The sequence below is a fragment of the Rattus norvegicus genome, chromosome 3, assembly GCF_021556685.1.
Source record: "Rattus norvegicus strain SHRSP/BbbUtx chromosome 3, alternate assembly SHRSP_T2T, whole genome shotgun sequence".
NCBI classification, from domain to species: Eukaryota; Metazoa; Chordata; class Mammalia; order Rodentia; family Muridae; genus Rattus; species Rattus norvegicus.
The window spans coordinates 113,562,732-113,586,290 of NC_141536.1; the positions used below are offsets into that span (position 1 = coordinate 113,562,732).

At 47.6% G+C, this 23,559-nt stretch overlaps 1 protein-coding gene across 1 annotated transcript; it reads right to left on the bottom strand.

The window, feature by feature from the left end:
- Positions 1-4,929: 4,929 nt before the first annotated feature.
- Hdc (histidine decarboxylase) lies at positions 4,930-23,232 on the bottom strand. Its single transcript, NM_017016.2, is given in 12 exon segments — positions 4,930-5,952; positions 6,090-6,191; positions 8,561-8,659; positions 11,432-11,522; positions 11,605-11,767; positions 12,907-12,973; positions 13,562-13,705; positions 13,944-14,078; positions 16,286-16,408; positions 17,294-17,407; positions 20,754-20,926; positions 23,125-23,232. Coding segments are annotated over 12 exon segments (1,971 nt in total). The 5' UTR covers positions 23,165-23,232; the 3' UTR covers positions 4,930-5,232.
- Between the last annotated feature and the right edge of the window lie 327 nt (positions 23,233-23,559).

Sequence of the window (23,559 nt, forward strand, 5' to 3'; positions counted from 1 at the left end):
ACCCTGTGAGACGTCGCTGTCTCTTGTGTTCTCTCTCTATTCTAAGTTACCCCAAAACAGATATCATCGTCAGCCACGGGGATCCTACTCGTCTTTGTGAAGAGTGCCAAAGAAGAGGGAGGGTGGGCCATCAACAGACAACACAGTGGGACTCAGGCTCCAGAGCAAGGGCCACCTTCCCTTCCTGTGATCGTCCTGGCCCTACTTCAGACATTAACCATAGCTAGGAATGTCAGCTTAGCCCTTAAATGTTACTTTCCTATGGCTATAACAAAACACCATAACCGAGACAACTTAGAAAATGTTTAATTTGAGGGCTCACGGTTCCAGAGGGTTAAAGCCCATAACCATTGTGGTGGGAGCATGGCAGCAGGCCAAGTAGGCATGGTGCTGGAGCAGTAGCTGAGAGCTCACTTCCCATCTATAAGCATGAAGCAGAGAGAGCTATTTAGGAGCGGGGTGGGCTTTTGATATCTCAAAGCCATCCCAGTGAGTGACACACCTCCTGTAACAAGGCCACACCTCTTAATCCTTCCCAAACCAGTCGGAGGACCAAGTATTCAAATGTCTGAGACCATGGAGAGGGGTGACTGTCATTCTTATTCAAACCACCACAGATAGCCAAGTCTGATGTACCCAAATTCTACACTGAAACAATGCTCTGTATTTCTTTTTTCAGCTACTTCAAGGGTTACAAGAACATTTGCCCTCAGGATTAATGCAAAAGCTGTTGTAGAGTGTATTAAATCCTAGCCTGAGTTTTCCACCCCTCATATTTAAATTTCCGGATGAAAGACACACACAGCCTTTATATTTACGATAAGCCTTAAACAACACAAGATTTGGGCAGATTCCTACCCTCTATACTGTTAGAACCTACTTTCCTATTGTTAATCCCGAGTTATTACTATGTTTCATCTGGGCTACTCTTAACTCTAACTGTGCAGCCCTCAGAGCCATATTCTCTTGACTCCTAACCCACAGTGGCTTTTCCTTCCTCCTCCTGCACTCTCCTCTCCTCTCCTCTCCAACCCCAAGCTGGGTCACTTAGAGTCTGACTCTAATTAGCCCAATTAGCATTAGAATACAAGCTGTGTTAGGCCAACCCACTACAGAGGCTGAAGAGAAGGAAGCTTCATCCTGTGAATGGCATCCATGGTGACAGCCACTACTCCGATGGCCATACAGAAATTCTGATCAGATTCTGACAAACTCTTCTAAGTTATTCAGAAAACAGAATACAGGTTGAATTTGAGTAGCCCAGTCATCCTTAATGTCATCACCCTCCTGCCTTAGCCTCTGTCTTAGGATTTCTACTACTGCAACAAAACACCATGACCAAGCAAGCTGAGCGGAAAAGGGTTTATTCAGCTTACACTTCCATACTGCCGTTGGTCATCTAAAGTAGTCAGGACAGGAATTCAAACAGGCCATGGGGGCTGGAGAAATGGCTCAGTGGTTAAGAGCACTGGGTGCCCTTCCAGAGGTCCTGAGTTCAATTCCCAGCAACCACATAGTGTCTCACAACCATCTGTAATGGGATTTGATGCCCTCTTCTGGTGTGTCTGAAGATAGCAACAGTGTACTCACATAAATAGAATAAAATAAATCTTTAAAAAAAAAAAACAAGGGGCTGGGGATTTAGCTCAGTGGTAGAGCGCTTACCTAGGAAGCACAAGGCCCTGGGTTCGGTCCCCAGCTCCGAAAAAAAGAACCAAAAAAAAACAAAAAAACAAAAAAACAAAAAACAAAAAACAGGCCATGGAAGGGTGCTACTTATTAGCTTGGTCCCCATGGCTTGCTCAGGATGCTTTCTTATAAACCCAGGACACCTGTCTAGGGTGGCACCACCTACAATAGGCTGGGTCTCCCCCCTTGATCACTGTCTGAGAAAATGTCTTGCAGCTGGATCTCATGGAGGCATTTCCTCAACTGAGGCTCCTTTGTCTCTATTGGCTTGAAGCTTGTGTCAAGTTGAAGTGCTTTGAGTGGCTGAGCCGTCTCTCTAGCCCTTCCTTCCACTCATACAGTGACTTCTAAGATGTCTTGAGACTCAAAGCACTATTATGTCTAGTAATTCACATTTCCTGAGAGTTAACATGCATAGAGACTCCAGGACTTCCAGTGAGAATGGAAATACTACATCCTTGTACATTTTCCCAATAATTTGGAACAGTTCTTGCTACTTGTCATTACCTGGGAATTACAAAATTCTGCCCTTGCTTGATTGAGCCACCAGGGAGACTTTAAGCCCAAGACTATTTTTTGAGAATGTCATGTTATAAAATCCTGTCAAAGCAACGATGTCACTCTGTCACCAAGGGCATCTTTTCAGGTGATAGTGTATATCACCTATTCCATTGGACAGAACATTAGAACTCCTGCAACTACAGCCTGGTGGGCACTGAGCCCTTGACTCATACTTTAGATTTAGATTATCCAGGAGAAATTAAGAGCCGATATCCTCGGGGTTGGGGATTTAGCTCAGTAGTAGAGCACTTGCCTAGCAAGCTCAAGGCCCTAGGTTCGGTCCTCAGCTCCGGAAAAAAAAAAAAAAAAAAGAGCCAATGTCCTCAGACCCCTTCCAGATGAGCCTCTCCGGCCTCCCACTTTCCCCCAGAATCCCCCACTCAGGTCCAGAACAGCTCCACTGTGTGAGTAAAGACAGCAGGCAATGACTCTGAGTTTGCATGGGTTAGCCATCACCTGTGAGAGGTAACCAGTTTTAAAGACTGATTTTTCTTACTTTACAAGATCATAACCTATATGTGGTGGTCTTCATATGTCACTCTTGATCTAAAAAAAAAACAAAAAAACAAAAAAACAAACAAACAGCCTCACATTAGAATTTGTTAGAAATTCAGATTCCAGCTGATGATTCTGTTCTGGTCTCTTTGTGCTGACTTAGCATAATTCGGACCCTTTGGTCTGGGTTCTCTCCCTCTGAGGCTCAGCTCTTACATCTAAGGGCCTCAAAGTGCAGACCCAAGAAAGGCCCAGAGTCAAGATATATCTTGTTCTTAATTGTGCTTTTCTCTCAGATATATGCATGTGTAGTTCGATATAGAAAAACTGAAAGCAACGTTTTAAAGAACCTGGTCAAACTTCTTTGTTAAAAAGTCACACAGCTCACCCAGCCCAGTCATCATTGGAGAGACTTCCTCGGCAGCTGACTGGAGCAGATGCAGAGACCCACAGGCAGACACTAGGCAGAGCCAGAACTCTCAGAAGACAGGGAGGAAGGATCAAAGGAGTCAGAGAGGTAGAGGAGAATGTGACCCACAGAATCAACTAAGCAGGACCCATAGGGGTTCACAGAGGCTGAATCAGCAATCACGGAGCCTGCATGGACCTGAGCTACATCCTCTTCAGGTATGTTATGGTCATATAACTCAGTGTGCTTCTGGGACTCTCAACAATGGGAGCAAGGGGCTGTCTCTGACTCTTTTACTGCTCTTGGGACCCTTTTCCTCCTACTGGGTTGCCTCATCCAACCTAGTGGATCTGAGGGAGAGAGGAGGGGGAGAGGGGACTGGAAGGACCCAAGGGAAGTGGGGATGGGAAGCTGATGTGGGGGGAGGGGAAGTCACACAGCTCACTGACATTACCCAGCAGCCACTGAGAGAACTCCACAGACACCACAGACCAGGACTCCTGAACTAACAGCAGCAGCATTGCCTGGGTGCTTCACAATGTAAAGCCTTGCCCCACCTCCCACCCCAGCAGACCCAGAGACAAAAGCTGTGGGAATGGGCTCTGCAGTGTGCATTTAACAAGGCCTCCCACCACTTCACCCACAGGCTCAAGTCTGAGAAGTGATGGCTCAGCACAGTACTGCCCAATTGCCTGCACCTTGAAATCACCTGGGGACATGTTGCCCCTGCTGGAATCTACTGAGTTTAACAGTGCTCTCCCAAATTGCTGGGTATTAGCATCACCCGGAGTATCTAACGACGCCCCCCCCACACACACAAAGCCCACGGCCACCCCCATAACAACTAGCCCAGTATTTGGGGGGATGAAAGGGAGGAATCAGTCTTCTTTTAAGATTTATTTCATTTTTAATTATCTGTCATTCTGTGTGTGTCTGTCTGTCTGTCTTTCTATGTGTCTGTGTGTCTGTGTCTATGGATGTGAGTTCATGTGCCTGAGGAAGTCACAGGTTTCTGGTCCCCTGGCCCTTGAGTTGCAGGCAGTTGTAAACCTCCTGACATGGGTACTGGGAACTGAACTCCAGTCTTCCACATTGCAAGTGTGTATCCAGCCCCAGGAATCAGTGATCTCTGTTGTTTTGTTTTGTTTTTAAGCCGCCTGCATAGGTCATGGCAAGGCAGTTTATAAATGAGAGCACCTTGGCCTGGGGTCACAAAGCCTTCCATGAGCACGGTGGAAACTACAGTGTTACTTGAGAACTGAGACTTTAAAAATACAAACTCCTGGCACCAACACGGAGGCACATACCTTTAATTCCAGCACTTGGGCGTCTGTGGCCAGCCTGGTCTACAGAGTGAGTTCCAGGCTAGCCAGGGCTCTATAGTTAGCCCATGTCTCAAACAACAAACTACTTTCCTTGCTTCTACCAAGGGATTCTCCAACTCTACTTTCTCAGAATTGAATTAAGATCTTCAGGGGCTGGAGAGATGGCTCAGTGGTTAAGAGCACTGACTGCTCTTCCAGAGGTCCTGAGTTCAATTCCCAGCAACCACATGGTGGCTCACAACCATCTGTAATGGGATCTGATGCCCTCTTCTGGTGTGTCTGAAGACAGCTACAGTGTTCTCATATACACAAATTAAATAAATCTGTTTTTTTTTTTTTTTTAATCTTCAGCCTTAGGAAAAGCAAGACGGGACGCAAGCATTGCACATCCAACACGTTACCTGCTTCGTCTTGATGTTTTGGCTATCGATTAAGACAGACTATGCTTTATTTTAGATATAGGCACAATTTATTTCTAGGTTGTTTTTTACATTACAAGCTTAACAGGACACTGCTCTCTCAGCCCCTTCTGTCACACAAGCCCCTGCAACCCTCTGAAGCATGCCAGCTTAAACTGCCCAATTCCAATCTATTGTGGGTCATGAACCCCTGTGAGGCTATGATCAAAATTATGGGCTTACTTCCCTCAAGATGCACACACATACATAATAAGCACACAAACTGCACACAATTTCAAGGGTTCCCGAACTCCCTGAAGCACACCCTTGCATTCTGATTGAAGACTCCCGTCACCTACACCATGGCCTGCAGAGGGCAGCAGGGCAGCTGGAGGGTACCACACTGAGAGCTGCATTCAGGAAAGCTGGGAACACTGTAGAACTTGATCAGCTTTTTGAAGCCACCTTTCTTCATCATCATCATTTCTTCTGGGAACCCAGAAAAGATTCTGGCCCGGAAGAAGCCCCCATGCTTCACGGAAGCATCTGGGGGAGGTGACTTCTGGGCACTCATAGGCATACTGTTGCAGCTGAGGGACCGCATTGTCTTCTTCTTGTTCTGTACCGACAAGTAACTGAACAGAAAGGACGACAGCTTGTGCTTGGTGGTATCGGAGGCCTCTTCTGAGAAGCAATCATCAAAGGGATCCATTGTCGTTTCCAGACTGTCTCCTGGCAGCCTGAAGATCTTCCGGACCTGTACTGGGTCATCTCCTCCCTCATTGACAGACTCCAGGGATAGCCCATTGGTCAGGTCTTTGGAGTCTCTGGTCACCGGCGGTGGAATAAGGTTCTTGGCCCGAGGGCTCGGCTGAGAAGTGCAGTGCTGGCTCAGGACAAGGTTAGCAGCCTCTCGGATGAGGTTCCAATCTCTCAGGATGTCATCCTTGGTGGTGAACTGGGACGTCACGGTGAAACGGATGATCAGCTTGTCCTGGATAGTGGCTGGGATGAGGAAGACCTGGCCAGTTTTGGCTATTTCCTTTAACACACTTTCTGTGAGACAGTTGGGACCCTAGATGAAGAACAAAAGAATTGAACCCTACATCGCGCTGCTTGTAAGCGCTCCCTGAGGCCCAGCATTTACTGGTCTGAGAGACACCGTACCCCTCAACTCTGGAACAGAAGCATCCTTCTCAGGGAGCACATTACCTTCAGACGAAAAACCACCAGACCAAGGTGCCTCTCAGCAGGAATTTCGAAAACAGGGTCGCTCCTGACTAGAGATTCAAAGTATTTAGCCATGTCTGTACCCTGGAATTGTAAATACAAAGAAAATTGCCATTAATAGGCCAAAGCCAAATTGTATCCCCTTTGATACCACCGTCCAACAACTTTAGACCAGAGACACGGATGGATCCTGAGACCTGTGTGGCTGCTGCCTGCCTGTCTCACTCACAGTCAAGCTAGCAGACCTCTGCTGTCTCGTCTTCTGTCACATCACCCACACAGAGACCTTGCGTCTTTCAGCTTAGCCCCAGGATGCAAAAGCCGGTGCTTTCTTTCTTTCTTTTTTTTTTTTTTTTTTTTTTTGGTTCTTTTTTTTTGGAGCTGGGGACCGAACCCAGGGCCTTGTGCTTGCTAGGCAAGCGCTCTACCACTGAGCTAAATCCCCAACCCCAAGCCGGTGCTTTCTAACTCAGCAACCAGCCTCCCACTCTGGCTTCTCGGCTTCCCCATCGGCCAAGGGAGCCAGCAACAGCCAAACCCCGTGCCCAAAGAAAGCAGAGGAGGCTGAGCCATATCTACTGACTTCCCACACCTCGCCGAGCTCCTCACACTCCATGGCTTAAAGGTCCTTCCTTATTACTGACTCTTCACGGGGAGCCTGTATTTTATGTAGCACTACCACCTACGCCATGGAAAACCCTTTGTATCTAATTAATAGGTTCAGAGTTTCTTCTTGGAATGGTGAAATGTTCTGGAAATAGCAATAGTCACTCGATATTGAATATAGGTAATGTCACACTACGTGTGTGTGTGTGTGTGTGTGTGTGTGTGTGTTCAAAGCCAGTCTGGTCTCCATACTGAGTTCCAGACTAGCAAGACCTACATAATGAGACCTGTGTGGTGGGGAGGAAAGGAAGTGACAGACACGGCACATGGATCCCAGTCTGAGACTCTCACACACTCTTTGCTAATTGATTTTTTTCTAAAGAGCTACCTATTTAATGTATGTTAGTGCTCTGTCTGCATGTGTACCTGCATGCCAAAAGAGGGCATTGGATCCCATTACAGATGTGGTTGCTGGGAATTGAACTCAGGACCTCTGGAAGAGCGACTAGTGCTCTTAACGGCTGAGCCATCTCTCCAGCCCCTGCTAAGTGAGTTTTGTTTTTTATGGGCTGGAACTCCCACCTGATGTTCTGTTTTAGAAGACAAGAGCTTCAGCTGCTGTGCTTGACTGTGAGGAGACAGTGCCCTTTGAACCAACCTCTACCTGCTCCCCTTTCGCTCTCTAGTCTATTTCAAGCTCTCACCACTGCCTCACGAACCTTTTCTTTTCTTTTCTTTCCTTTTCTTTTCTTTTCTTTTCTTTCCTTTTCTTTCGAGAAAGGCTTTCTCTCATGTATCCGAGACTGGCTTAAACTTACTGTGTAGCCAAGGATGACCTTGTACCATTGATCCTTCTGCCTCTACCTCCCCACCGTGGAACTACCAGCATGCACGTACCAAATGGAGCTACGTCCCCACTTGAGCCCTAAGAAGTTGTGCGTGTGCGTGTGTCTAGGAAAAGCACACTAACTGTTGTCCAGCTCTTTATGAGTTCACACCTCATTTCTAACCTGATTATGATTCTCTCCTGTAACTCCTTTCTTCCAGGCCCATTTTCACCACCTGCCCTGTCAATATTCTCCATGTCCCCTTCACAGGTCCCACTATGGCATCTCGGGTGTGGCCCCTTCAGAGCCCATCTTCTTCAGCATCCTCACTTTCTAGAATCCAAAGGAGGATGATTCTCCCAAGGCTTGGATGGTGGAAAGTGGGTCTTCTGGTTAATAAGATGTTCTCCTCCTGCCCTATTCTCTTCCCTCCTATGAAGCAAGCTGTGTGTGAGACAGAGCAGAGGCCAGGGGAGAGGAGGACACAGTACTGATAGTGTGCTCACTACAGACCCCACCTAGAAGGGATAAGAGCGGGTGTGCCTGTGTTGACATACCATTCACCAGGGAGCCACAACAACCATTGGCCAACCTGGAACCACTCTTTTTTGAAAAGATAGCTGTGGTGCTACTTTGACCACATACACTGCTCTTTGACCTACTTTCACTTTCTCTTTCTGCAAACTAGGCTTTTGAATAGTCAGTTCTCAAACACAGTAGGAAAGGTGAGATTCTCAGGGAAGCAGTAGAGCAAGGAATACCAGAAGCACAGAGGACGTTGTGCTTAGTGTTGACTGTTAGAAGATAAACAATGTGAACCACAAATCACAGACAACCCGCTGGGGTTACAGGAGATCAGTGTTCCTCCAGATAACCAATCAGAAGCCCCTCTGTGCGCCCTACCACCTGAGCCAGACACCAAGGATCCCCTGGGCAGATTTATGAAACCCAGGCTAGTCCTCCTTCCCATGAAAACGCAAAGCATCATGGGTTCAGTCCCATGGCTCTCACACTACGTACGTGTCTGACATGTGCTTGAAGATTCTTCACCCCGAAGGACCGAATCACAAACCACAGCTTAATGGAGCGAAAGCGCCGGCTCAAGGGGATCTGCCAATGCTAGAAACAAATAACACAGGAGCTCATGGTTAGAAGCAGCGTGCCCACTCCCTAGGGCACTCTTAGCATTATGCGTTGCCTGCCCAGCACTCCTGGGATCCCCTGGTGTCGCCCTGACTCCCAAAGCCGTTGCTAAGGAGCAAACCAAGACCAGCTTATCTGGGCAGGGCTGCACAGTTAGAGCGGGACAAGTAGCCTCCAAGCCTGAGACCTGGAACGGAGAGTGACCTTGCGTAAACTGCTATTTTAAGTATTTCATCCCAGCCTAGAAACTCGAGGCAAGTTCCTTGACTAGCAGAAATTAAAAATTCTATGTCTGTTCTTCTCAACATGGGTAGTGGCTTAAAGTACGGTGACTAAGAGCTTGGACAGTGAAGCCTGGCAGACCTGGGCTTCCCTTCAGTTCTGCCCGACTCCTTACCCTGTGTGACTTTGGCAGGGCTACCTCACTATATCACATCGATAGCATAGAACAAAAGGCGCTTCCCAGAAAGGGAAACAGCAGAAACTGAGATCAAGGCCGGCCTGGTCTACATGTAGCGTTCCAGACAGCCAAGTCTACCTAGAAAGACCTAGGGGGGGGGGGGGGGCGGAGGGAGGGGGGAGGAAGGGGGGAGGGAAGGAGCACAGGACTTCTACTGTCATCCAGTAGAGGGCAGCAAAACCTTAGGAAAGGACAAAACCTCTGAAGCAGCCTACTCTACCCTTGTCCTAAGACATTCATCAGGGTGAGTGGGTGCTTAGCGCACCCTATAAAATGCCCCGGTTTGAGCTTATAAAGACTGGCATGGAACTTCCTCAGCTGCACATGTCTCCTCAAGGATTATGGATCTCCCTGCTGTTGGTGTTTTCTCTGCCTCTGGAGAGGTATAGAATGGAGTGGAGGGAAGCTTTGCTGACAACAGAGACCCCAGTCCTGATTCCAGAGGCTCCCTCCCCCCAAGCTAAGCATCTGGGACACTGCAATGCTTCCAGATCCTCTTGGAGCAGGGGTAGGCTTCTACTCAAACTGTAGCCCCTTGGGCACAAAAAAGCTTGAAGCAGCTACAAGGACCTTGGTATTATGATACAAAGAGCAACCTCATTGTTCTAGAAGTGCCTTCATAGGTCTGGAAATCAGATCCACTAGATTCCACAGCAGAGCCATGATGGAAGCCTCCCAAAGCAGCAGAGAAAGGCATTGCCAGAGATCCAGCAGTTTCTTACAAAACATCAGAGCACACAAGGCTTAACTGAGTCATGAGTCTACTTTAAGACACGGTCCCAGGGGATGCTAGAATCACAAACATAACAACAGAGATTTAAGGACACAGCAGGGCTCAGTGGGTAGAGAACTTGCCTAGTGTGCAGGAGGCCCTGATTGATCCCCAGCAGTGTTTGTAAGCTTACTATCTGCAACTCCAAAGCGTTCCTAAACCTCCAGAAACTGTCTTCACAAGACGATCATCCATTTAATTAAGCGATCCTAAACCTCCAGAAACTACCTTCCCAGGATGACCTTCCGTTTAATCGAGCGATAACAATGGCACAGTGGTATAGAACTAAATGAAAGGGAAAGGCACTTTGGTTGTACGGGGAGAAAAACAAACCAGTTCTTCACCAAGATTACCAGGCTACACTGCCCTTGTGTTGCTATGTTAATTCATTCGATTCTCACAGCAGAATTAGAATGCAGAACTGCTCCTTTCTCTGTTTACAGAGAGAAAAACCTAGACAGAACCCAAGCTGCTTGTCTAGGACCAGTGAGGCCCTTCAGAGGAGAGCAGAGTACATGCAGTCTGGCCTTGGCCACGTCACAATAGCAAGCCCCTGAAGCTTAAATGAAGACGTTTCTGGCATTTTGTGCATACTGCTTGTTGTGCAATCACCACCCAAACACTGTGCTAAGTGACTGACATGCGTGGTCCCATGGAAACCTCAGGAGCCCCTATGAAGTCAGTGCTATGTTCCCAGGGACTTTCAATGGTTTCCCAAACAGCCATGTGATGCGTGACACGCTTATGCACATCCCAATCTCACCTAAAAGGTCATCTTCAAACTGAAGAGCAAATATGAAGGACCTGCTCCCCTAGGACACGGTGCATGCTGAAACCCTAAGCCTGAGGAATTGGGATGCATAGCCTGGAAGGCGGGAGGCAGCCAGAGCTTTGCAGAGGGTGTCAGCATCTCAGCCTCCATGCAGAGCCCCTGCGTGGCCCAGGTTAAGGAGAGTGTTATGAAAGCAATTAAATTAAGAGCCTTTTTCTCACCCGAGGAAATCATCCACGCCCTCCTGCTGGACAGTAAGCAACAGACAGACAGATTGACAGATGGATGGATGGACGTATAGGTGGACAGATGGATGGATGGATAGATGGATGATAGAGATGGATGGACGGACAGATGGACGGATGGATAGATGGATGATTGATAGAGGCAGACAGATGGACAGACAGTCAGATGGATGGACAGACAGACAGGTGAAAGATAGATCTCCAAAGATGGTAAAAGGAGCTAGCTGGTCTACCTGTGGCAGAGAGAACACTTCTGGGAAGAAAACAAGCCAAAAAGACTCAGGAGTTGTGATTTTTCTAGGATTTTTTTTCTTTTACGTTTTCTGGATTTCATTCTGTGTGCTTATGCACAACTTGAAATCAAGGGTATCCAGTGGAAAACTGTGTGATAGACTCATAGCGTGCTGCTTCTGGAGGCAGAAACCATGCAAAAACCTCAGGGGTCGGTTCACAGTCCCTATCCTAGCAGCCGGGAGGCTTCCCACTCCCGGAGACTCACCATGAAGTCAGTGGCGACACCAGAGTTCGCATGTCTGAGGTAGATGGGGTTCACACTGAAGGTCTGCTGTAGCTTGTACTTGTCCTTGACCCTGTGGGTTTTCAAATGGGTCTTAGCGGCTGAGGTCTCTCTCAGGAAGCGAGGCAGTTCCCCATGTGGAGAGCTCAACTCACCAGAACCCAGTGCAGTCAAAGTGCACCATCATCCACTTGGAAGGGTTAAAGGTGAAGGAGTCGGCGTACTCAATGCCCTTCAGGAAGCCCCGGAGCTCAGGGCACAGAAAGGCTGTTCCTGCATAAGCAGCATCGACGTGGAGCCACAGTCCCTCCCTGGCACCTGGGAAAGCAAAAGTCACCTGCTAGAGGGAGACATGAAAGAGCTACTGCCAGCCAAAAGGCATTGCTCACCTATCCCACGCCATGGCAGGCTGCAGAGAGAAGATCTGGAAAAGGATGACATACTTTGCTAAAGGAGCCAGCAAGGGTTATGGAGAGGAGGTGACAGGGTGTTTGCATAGGAGGTGAGACTGAAGCAGGCATGGGGTCTTCTCTCACCGGGCAGAGGACCATTACATCCTGGGCCTCAACCTGGAACGTCCTAGCACAAAATCCAACTGCTCTAAGCCCAGAAAGCAACATCAGTGCATCTAACACACTTAGAGAGATGTCTGTCCTTGGTGGGCTTCTCACAGGGGATCAAGCAATTACATATGGGTGTCTTATCCATCCTGTGGCTTCCCTTGATCTGCCCCCTTTCTCTCCAGAAGCAGAAGTAAATATTTCACTGAGTGTCACTCACTCTGTTTTCAATACAGCCTGCTCTGACCAGATTGCAACATCACTAGTGAGGGGATGTGAAAGCTTGAGGGTCTTCTGTAGCTCGATTGTTCTATGTCCTCGAAAGGCTCATGTGTTAAAAGCTTGATCCACAGGGCAGCCATACTGGGGGAGGAGGGGCTTTAAAAGGTAGAGTATATCAGGAGGTCACTGGGGTGTAGTTTTAATTGGTGGTGGGACCCTGATCTCTCCTCCTCTCTCCTTCCCTGGCTTGTGATGTGGTACTTGTTTTGCTCCAACATACACCCATATTGGTGCCTCATTCGGGGGTCCAAAAGTGACAGGGTCAATTGATTATGGACTTCAAAACTGTGAGCCAAAATGAAGTGTTTCTACAATTTCATCATCTAAGGTATTTGTTGCAGCAGTGGAGAACAGAGTACATAATGCAAAATAAACACAGAATTTTTGGCATAATGCAAAATATAGAATTTCTGACTTTTATCTCACCATTAGGAAAAGCCCAATGACCTGTGCTGCTGGAGACTGACTCTCATAACCTTTGGCATTTTCCCTTCCTCCCTCACCACCAAACTGACCAAAGAAAATAATTCAGTGAAGCTGGTTCCAGATTCTTGTTCTAGCAAATATTTCAAATGTTATCCCTTATCTTCCTAACCAATAAGGACAGATACTTACAGATGGGCCCCAGCTCTGACAGCTTGTCAAATGCACAGACTCCAGTGGTCCCTAAGGTTGCACAGACCTAGGGAAAATGAAGATTCACATGACACACTGGGCCTGAACAAAGACTTTTCCCCTGATATCACCTGCATCTGAGCCTCCTCACCCAGAACAGTGTATCCTATCACAACTTGCACTAAGAAATCTATTTTACACAGCAACCTATTCCATACACATGTACATTTAAAATGAAGGTTCCACTAGGTATGGTGGTGGCCGTCTTTAATCCCAGCACTCAAGAGCAGAGGCAGATAGGTCTCTGTGAGTTTAGGCCTTCACAGAGAGACCCAATCTCAGAAAAAGAAAGAAAGAAAAAAAGAAAGAGAGAAAGAAAGAAAGAAAGAAAGAAAGGGAGGAAGAAAGGAAGGAAGAAAGAGAGAGAGAACAGATGGATGAAAGGAAGAACAGACGGATGAAAGGAAGGAGAAAGGAGAAAGGAAGGAAAGAAGAAAAGAAGGAAGGACAGACACCTCATAATTTGTAAAACACTAAATTTAAGGCTTTCTCTGCTTCTGTTTGAAGCATATCACTTACCAGGATTCTGTCAAAGTCCCTCGGTTGCTAACACCCATGTGCTAGCACACTGATCTTAAATTGCATTCTGACTTACAAACACAGGCACCAAGCCCTGTTGCTTGTCTTCCTCGATGGCCTTCTGGAGAGCTTCTCCTCGGAGTGAGAAGTTGTCGTCCACAGGCAGAAATTTGATCTTCACAAGGGAAATCAAGCCAGCCTTCTCCACTGAAGAGTGAGCCTAATGGGCCCAGGAAAACAGTCATCATGAGTATGACCAGGAACAGTCAAAGGCCAAGACTGAAGGACTCTAATACCCATGTTTGAAACTGGCATTCATTGTGGTTTCTGAAATCAACCCCCAGGCTCAAACTTCCCCGAAACCCAGGATTCACAGGTATAGATGAGAGTTACACAAGTACTAAGACCCCTAAAGCCAAGCCCTGACATGAGGGTGTAGACTCTGTCAAGCAACTTACCTGGTCAGAGGCATAGGCAACAAGACGAGCGTTCAGAGAGGACTCATCAGCATTGGGCTCATGCGCTTTCATTTCTAGGATTTTGTTCTTCCTTGCTGCCAGCAGGGCAATTAAAGTGGATTCGCTGACAGTGCTCTGTAGTGGAGAGGGATTACCAATTGTATTGTGTCAGCCTCTCTAGATCCTGTTCCCTGGGTATGATGGACCTATGTATGGTGTGCATGTGTGTGTGTGTCTGTGTGTGTCTGTGTGTGTCAGTGTATGTATGTTTGTATATGTCTGTTTTGAGTGTCTGTGTATGTATGTTTGTCTGTGTGTGTGTGTGTGTGTCCATGTGTGTGGTCACAATTAGTAAGGGAGTAGTACACTCCTTCCCCAAGAACCTCCTTCCTCCCTCACTCACATACCTATTCTGCATTCTGAGAGTAAATTTTCACCAATGCCAACCCCTCTCAGAGTGACTGCAGAAACAAGAAAAAATGTTCCAGAAGCAAGTAAGAGAATTTCCCATTTCTTGTGGCTATGCTTGCTTACCATGTAAAACTTATTGAAAAGAAAAAAAAAAAAACACATTTGGGACCAGAAGTACATCTCAGTAGTAGAGCTCCTATTTAGCCCACATTCAGCCCTGTGTTTGATCCACAGCACAAATAGAATGAAAAAGGAAAAGATGGGAAGGGAGAAGACAAGAGAAGAGAGGAGGAGAGGCCTCTGGTTTTTCCAGGATGAAATCAAGTTTGCGTCCACAAGAACACTCTAGAGAGAGCACTGGCTTGTGCAAGTGGCTGGTGATTTGGGTCTGGTTTTGTTTTCAATGACTCTTACCAACTTGGGCTAACTGCCCCTCTGGAAACTCACTTCTATCCACCAAATCAAAAGCATCCACAATAAGATGGGGTAGGATGAGATTTTTCTCCAGACATGTCTGCAGTGTCTCAGAAATCTCGGATTTCTCCCCACTCACAGATCTTACTTCTTGAAATAGTCAGGTGAACTGCAGATGACAGAATCTGCTAGAAAGCCAGGGGGACCCTGACATGGGCAGTAGAGCAGACCAGACCCTCAGAATAGTCAGTGGTCGAACGGGACTTAATAACAAGGAAGACAGATCAATAATGACCTCATCTCCTCTCTGTACCACAATCCATAGTTTACAGAACACTCGATCCTCAAACGCCTGTGGCTGTCTGTCACTACAGATGCGGGATGACGTTCAGAAGGATGTAGGAATAGCTCAAACTCAGATGGCCGATGAGCACAGGGGAAGTCTAATCTGGATTCAGGCACTCCTGAGTTAGAATCTTCTTTCTCCCATCTAGCAACTGTTATTCAAGCTCTCTACTTCAGTAAAATCTTAAGGTCACTGAGATGGGGCATTGAGAAGATCCAGTGGTGGGCAAAATCACCAGCCAGGTGTGGTGGCATACACCTGTAACCTCAGTACACAGAAAGATGATGGAGGAGGATTGAGTTGGGGGTTAGCCTGGGCTACATAGTGATTTCCAGGCTAGCCTGGGCTACAGGAAGAGCCCTGACTCAAAGGACAGCAAAGAATTGAAACAAGAGTGTATACAATAGATACTGTAAATTTTTCCAACTATATCCCAAGTTCTGCTCACAGGACGTCTGCAACAGGTACAAGTTCACCTTCCTCATAGGGATCTGATTGAATCTGTCAGAATGGGGATGGGGTTCACTTTTTATTTATCTAATCCTCCCATCTACTTTTTTGGGAAATATCATGATCTGTTTTTATAGATTGTAAGACCAGGCTATGTATGCACAATCATAGAATTCTAGAATTCAGGGACTCTCCGTTCTCCAAACCAGGCCCTCAGATATCAAGAGGCAAGAGCATCCCACCAATGCTCTAGGTCTATGGAGGGGCTCACAGAGCTGTGCCCTGAGCTGTTCCTATCTGAAAAACAGAAGTATTTGGAGAGAGATAGCATCTGTCATTTATCCAAAAGATGGGGTCAGAGGGTGTGAGCAATGAAGTTCTTCCCATAACTGGTTGTTTCTTACTCCCCACTTCCCCTTGCCATAGGGTGTAATGAGACAGCAGAGGAGACTTGGCGAACTGTAAACTCTGAAATCTAGGTCAAGGACAGCTGGGACCCCAATCATCAGATGCTCAATCCATCTATTTCGAGTAAGGGAATGTGGTGAAGACAGGGGCATATATGAACTGGCAGTTGAAAGAGGTGTGGTGGCAGTGACAGTGGTGGTGGGGTGGTGTAAAGACACTCTGTGGAGGACGGGAGAATGTGGGGAAGGATTCTCCCTTGCTTTCTGTGCTCATCACGACCCTGTGTGAGATGGAATGTTGTCATCACAGGTACCTGCAAGACGCCTCCCCCCTGGCTGCTGGGATGGTGGTGCAGGAAGAAGTCCGGGAGCCCCAGCATCTTCGCCAGCCAGTCCATGATGTTCATCTCCAGCTCTGTGCAGGCCGGGCTGGAAGCCTGAAAGAAAGGAAGGACCTTCATTTGCACTGAGATGCCCCCACCAGCCCCAGGATGTCCTAGATCTCTGTCTCAACATCAATGAGAGCTTCTGCAGAGGAGGAGTTGAGCCTGAGGGCCCAGGATACAAACAGCCATTCTGCCCATGCTACCCTCCTCTGTCAAAAAGGGAAGGAATGGGGACCTTGGATCCATGCCACTACCCTCAATGAGGTCGGAGAAACAGCCCAGAAATGATTGGCTTGCATTTGGCTCTCCAAGTCCCTGAAACATCCCGCTGATATTCTAAAGCCCAAGGGAAAGTGTTTACTAAGAAGCTACTGAGTTCTTTCCCAAGATGACAGCTGGACTCAGACCCTCCTCAACCTCCCACTCACTGCTAAGGCTCAAGCTTAAAAGATAAGGATGTTCCATGAGGCTTCTGGCACCACTCAGAGCTGAATAGAACTTAAGGGAAACCCCAGAGCATATCTCTAACTCTTCAGAGAGAGCCCAGGGGAAGCTGTGACCCAAGAGACGTCAAAGTGCCCCATAAAGGTCACAAACTGTAGAAATAACCAGATCTCCACTCGAATCTCATCAAAGTCTGTTTAAACTCTGTGAGTTTAGGAAGTTAAACCACTTAAACCTCAATTTCCTCATCTATAAAATGGGACCAGTACTCGTGAGTCTCTGGGATTAGATGAGATAATGTGTATAAAGACCAAGTTTCCATAATGCAGCATTATAACATTTAGTGTTTTCATTTTCAATTAACACCACATTATTAACTGAATAATTAGACACACCCCCTTCAGAGATAAAGAGCAGAATGCATCCTCTGCCCTGAAATGGCTCTCCCTGTTATGTTCCCAGGTACGAGTGGCTAGAGGTGTTTCTACTCACCCACGTGAACCCCAAGCAGTTGATGGCATCAGCCAGCATATCTCCTAGCAGGGATGGCCAAGAGGTGAGAGCCGGATAGTAGGCGTGCATGTGGGGGCTCTGCCAGTGAACCACCTAGAGACACAACACACAACACCACAGAGTTGGTACCAGGTGGCATGTCCAGAAAGCCCTCTCTTCCTCCAGAGAACCTCTGGGCAAAAAGAAACAACTGCAGAAGTGGAGGAGACACTTTTCAGAGAGACGCTCCGTTAGTGTAAGGCGTCCGTTACTAATTTTCCTCTCCACCTATCTGCACTGAGCTAGCTCATCAGAAGAGGACATTCGTCCACATCAAAAAGGAACTAGGAAAAGTGTCAGTAACATGGAGGTAGGACTCTCACATTAGCCCCACACTGATTCCCTGCCAGAAATAAAAAGGAAATGGAAACTGTAAGGTCTGAAGGGCAAACAGGTGTTTCCTCTTTGTTCTTGCCAAAGCCTCTATTATTGTTTGAGTGGTCCCTGAGGTCCCTAGAAAGAAAGCTCCTACTGTGAGTCAGTTAGACACCCTAACCTGCCCTAGGCTTCCCGTGGGGATGGCGTCAGGAGAGGTAGGGACAGAGAAGAGATACTAGCCCAGGAAGTATCTCCCCACGGTCAGAGATAGATACAGGAAGGAGCTGGGGAGGGCCCTCCTACAAGGGACCACACACACTCAGCAGTTTACCTGTTCAGTGATGACCCTTCTCACCAGGCTATCCCACTTTCACCTGCCTTTGCCTCTGAGTGAAGCTGTGTCTTCTGACTTCTCGAGAAGACATGGCCCTCTAAAACCTGTTAATTCTTAGAATTTTTCCTCATGGGACCTCCCTCAGTTCCTAGAGCCCACACTGATCCCTGAGCCTGAGCAACACTGAGTGAACGTTTCCCCAATTGGCAACTCTCTAGAGAGCACCTAGGTGCATCCATTATGCTCTGTGTGAGCAAATATTGGCCACCTTTCTAGTTCAAACACTGTTTCACACAGTGCATGCAGGGGAGTTGGAGTGAAGCCCAAGGTCACAGGATCCATCGCTCCCCTTGGGCTGGTTCAGGTCCTCATTGACTCGCTGTGGGATTTGGGAACTTAGGTTCTGAAACCCCATGTCTTCCTCCGTCAACTTTGAGATCCATTTTTAACTTTTCTCAAAGGTGGTCTCAAAATACGTATACACTTCGGCAGACCCTTATAAAACCAGAAACCACTTCTGTACCTCCTTATCATAAAAGAAATCAATCCTAGGACTGTTAAGTAAATGGACACAAACAAGAAACTGACCATTTGTAAGGTGGCAATATTAACCAGGAGGTAACCCCTAGGTAACAGACACACCACATATCCAGACTTGACTCTTAGTCAGCAACCTCTTCCTTCAATTCTCAACCAATCAGGAGGCCAGCAGGGGTTCCAATATCTCCCACTTTCCAAGCTTTGTCGTTTCTCATTTTCACAGCACCCCTGTGAGGTCCAAGCCTCATTCCTGTTCTACTGATTGGCAGAGATGAACAGTTGTGGCAGCAATCGAGATAGAATCTCATGGTTCCAAACATCATCTAGGTGCCAAGGCTACTCACTCCAGGCTCTGCCCAAACAACCAAGAAGAATTGTAACCTGCCTTCTCTCTCTTCTCTCAGTCTCTTACATTCTTACTTTTACATTTTTATTACCCCCCATCTCTAATTCTGTGTGTCTGTGTATCTGCGTGTCTATGTATCTTTGTGTCCGTGTGTCTGTGTGTCTGTGTTTCTATGTGTAGGTGTACCTGAGGAGTCAGTTCTTTCCTTCTACCACATGGTCCCAGGGATTGAACTAGGGTCTTCAGGCTTGCCAGCAAGGTCCTTTCCCCACTAAGCTTGCCTGCCCGCCTGCCTCCCTTCCCACCCGCCCGCCTGCCCGCCTGCCTGCCTGCCTGCTCTTTCAATCTCACTTTCTGGCCCAGCTTAGACTTAAACAAAATGAAACTTTTTCTTCTCAGTATCTAGGAAATAAAAGGAAAACCATTCGTTTTTAATAAGAATGCAAGGGGCCAGCTGCTTCCGGGCTAGCTTTCAGGAGGCCAGCGGGGCCTTGGAAGATGAGATGGAAGGAAGATTAGGCCCTCGTTCACACTGTGCATAGCGACCATATTTGGAATCTAGGGAAGGGCTCTCCACCCCACACCAACCCCATAAGTGCCTTATCAAGATGTAGTTATCAGTTCTTGTAAAAAATAATCAGCCTTGATAAGCCAAAAGAGCCCTTATCAAAGCAGACAGACCTCTAAGTCCCAAAACGAGCCTCTGTAGCCACACCCACTGGGGGAAAAAAAAAAAAAACGGTAAGGACTCCTTCCTGAATCAGCTGCCCTAACAGTTGCTCCCAGTCCCACTCTGATTACAGCCAGTCCCTGCTGCGCTGGCTTCACAGAACGAAATTGGTGAGATAATCTTATCGAGGGCCAAGCATAAAACTGCGCTCATGCTGACAGTTTTCAAAGCTGCTTGTGAAACAGACTACACGGCAAACTTGGCCCTTTCTGAGTCCGAACATTTTCTCATCCTAGCTTGTGGGCACATCCATCGCATCTAAGGCCAAAGCCTTTGGGAGACAGATGGGAGCAAACCATAAACCAAGTGGTTTTATGGAATGAGTGTTGCTGAGGCCAGAGCCAGTCTGGGGTGGCCTAGTGGGAGGAGGGGGGAACAAAACCTCTGGGGTAAGATGGCTCAGGCTGAAATCCGGATCTGCCACCCAGAACCTGGGGCAAAATAGTCAACTTCTTGGAGCCTCAGTTTCCTGGACTGTCAAATGGGTCACTAGGATGGACCAGCTAGCTCATCAAGGGCTGTTGCGTCACAGTGTAGGGCAGGGAAGGGAACTGGGATGATGTTAGCAGGGTCATCCCAGCGGAATTACTCCTGGTGATAAGAGATGCTGGCATAGCTCTCTCCTCCTGGGACATATTAGTAATTCCAGAAAAGCTCTTTTCTGTCCCCAAGAAACAACTCAATCACCAGCCCTCCCTGGTAAGAAGGACACAGGGGACTGAGTGGCTGCTGAGCTCACAGCTGCCTCGGTCTTCCAACCTGGCTGCTGTGGTGCCTCTGAGGACTTGTATTCTCCCTTTCATTCCATTTCAGAGACTGGAAGGGCGAGTCCCTGGCCCTATCTATTGAAATGCAGGCACTGCCTCAGATCTCTGCTCTCCCGCTGGCTCCAATCTCCAAGTCTCCACCCATCTCACTAGCTGACCACACTTCTGGCCTCGACTCCTCCCCACCAGCACTACAGCTCAACGCTGGCACAAGAAACCTACTTCCAGGCAGAAGATGAGCTCTGGTGTCAGGAGATGAGGGATGTATTGTCCTGCCACTCTGACTCAAGCAAGGGTTTCCTGCAATACACCCTTTCCTGTGTACCCTGGAATCTGGAATCACCACTGCAGTTGCAATGTCTTACCCCAGGCATGATGATTTGCTCAATGTCCCCAAAGATGCTATCCCAGCTGTCGGGTTCCTCAGGAGCACTTGAAGGTATCTGGGCTCGCAGGTACCCAGGCTTCACATTTGGGGTCACCTGCCTCTCCCGCACGGTGCTCAGGTACTGGCAGATGTAATCCACCATCTCTTTCCCTGGACAGAAGCAGAGGGACCGGGTCGCACTTCCTTGGCCTATTCACGCCTGTCCCTCTCCGAGAACCCAGATCAAAAGACTTGGTGAAAGGAGCTGGATTCACGGGCAGGGTAGACCTGATCCCCAGCGTGTGTCCTGGAGAGTAAGATTGTGAGTGCCTGATGGGAAGAGCACGTGAGAGGACAGATGAGCAAAGGGGAAAATCTGCAAAGCAGGAAAATGTTAGCCCCAAAGTGAAACACCTCTTTCCTTCTCCCTGACCCGCCAGTACGCACACTCTCCTGTTGTTTTCTTCTCAGAGACAGAAGCTATGGATCCTTTACCTTACAGTCTCACAGCAGAAACTTTTTTTTTTTTAAAGATTTATTTACTTATATATAAGTACATTGTAGCTGTCTTCAGACACACCCAAGAGGGCGTGAGATCTCATTAAAGATGGTCGTGAGCCACCATGTGGTTGCTGGGAATTGAACTCAGGTCCTCTGGAAGAACAGTCAGTGCTCTTAACCACTGAGCCATCTCTCCAGCCCTCACAGCAGAAACTTAATGGGGTTTTTTTTTTTTTTTTTTTTTTGCAGCCTAAACTTGTTACACATTCACGTTAACACACACACTCACATACTCTCACATACTCACACATGTACCATGTTCTTTGTCAACAGAGATGAAAGCTGCCACGCCCAGCTCTAATAAAAGGAGACAACATCTTAGTAGACTCATTAAATCAGCTTTCTCTAGCCATTCTAGCCACCCATATACATATATATATACACATACATATATATATGTATGTATGTATATATATATATATATATTTGGCAACATTGATTAAAACTAAGTTTACACACACACACACACACACACACACACACACACACACACATTTCTGAGGTACTCCGGCCGGACATACTTAAGTTCAGCCAAGAGCCCAGACAGGAGCTTGTGACCCAACCTGGACCCCCAGAGACCTGAGGCCCACCTCTCCCTGATGCTGTCCCTCGGGGCTTGTCACTGGCTTTCACGTTCAAATAGATGCACCAAATGAGTGAGGACTAGGAAGGAAGGAAAGCTGTCGAGTGAAGCCACCACAGGCCAGTTGTTCTTTGTCTCTTAGCCTTCAGAGGGGCTCTCTCATGACCTCTCACTTCCTCCCACCCTCGCCTTGTACCTTCTGTGAGCAGCCAGAAACCTTCCCTCCTCACCTTCTCCCTGCAGAGGAGAAAATGAGCAGAGAAGGAAGGACCCTGACTTACTCCCTCTACATCAGCTCCTGCAAAGTTCCCACACACAAAACCAGGGCTAGGCAAAACTGAGGCACCAGGGGGCTTGACTCCTTCAGCCTGCCCACAGCCTTGGGCACCCAGCAGTGTACCCAGGAGACATAAGAGAGTGGCCACTCATCCCGGGACAGTCTCATAGGAAAATGTGTCCCACTGCAGGATAAGGACCCTCTCTCTCAGCTACCGGCACCATTGAGAAGCACATGATATGCTACACATCCCCTTACAAAGGTTGACTCAAGGAAAGAAGAGAGGGGAGGTTTAAAGCAGGATATTAACTTACAGCCAACAAGTGTTAGGCACTGTGGCCTCTCTAGTGGAGATGAGACTATTACAAAATTATAAAGACACTCAAAATTCTCTGTTGTCACATTGGCTTCTAAAAGAACCTTTATTTGAAGTTGATGTGTAGTTCGATTAATGTGTACTAAACGGAAGAAGCAGGACTGAAGCATCGTGTCACAAGTCACATTGTTGGATGCGTCCTCCTAAAAGTTCCCTTTAGGCACTTACCTCTGTGGACAGCCAGGCCTGACAACACGATAACTGGCTTTGCTTTCCGTGCAAGCTGGTATGAAGAGGGCGCTCGGAGAACACTTAGGTATGACCACTAAAAGAATAAACTACTTCACACAGAGAAACGAATATTAAGAAAGTTTGTGCTACCGAATATTTGAGACTTTTTTCCCCCTATTTCATGAGGCAATGGAGTGGATCACAATAGTTCATTTTGTGGGCAGGTAGGAGGAAACGAAACCCAAGGCACAGGCAGCAATCGTGGAAGTAGGCACACGAGAGGCAAAGAATGAGGGACCATTCCACATCCCATTCAGGAGAAACAGCGCTGAAGCCCTGCTCTCCCAAGGCAACTCAAACACTCATCTGTCCCCAACAGCATCTTCCGAAGCTTTACTCACCTCTAGCTTGGTATTCATGGTATTCACTGGGCTCCATCATCTTTCTTGACTTGGCTTGCAGACAGAAAGAGGAGACCGGAAGGCAGCCGGGCTTCTTACTCACTATTGTCTGTGCTGTGCACTTACTGCCTGGCAGCCAGTGCGCCTCTTATTTAAGGGTTCTCTATGCTCCTACTTTGGCCCCGCCCCCATGAAGTCCCTTCCTGCAGGCTTAATTTCAGCCTCTCTTGTCCCAGCCCCTCTTGATTAGAACTTTGATCAACAGATTCAGAGGAAACGGTGTTTTTAGACCAATCAGGGCACCTAGCATCCCGAGCCTAGGAGCAGCTCCTGGTAGGAAAAGTAAGGGAGTCCTCCATCATTTCTGCCCCTGCATTCAGACCATACAACCCCAGCCTTGGATAAAGCTCCTAGCTCAGGGGCTGGAAATAGACC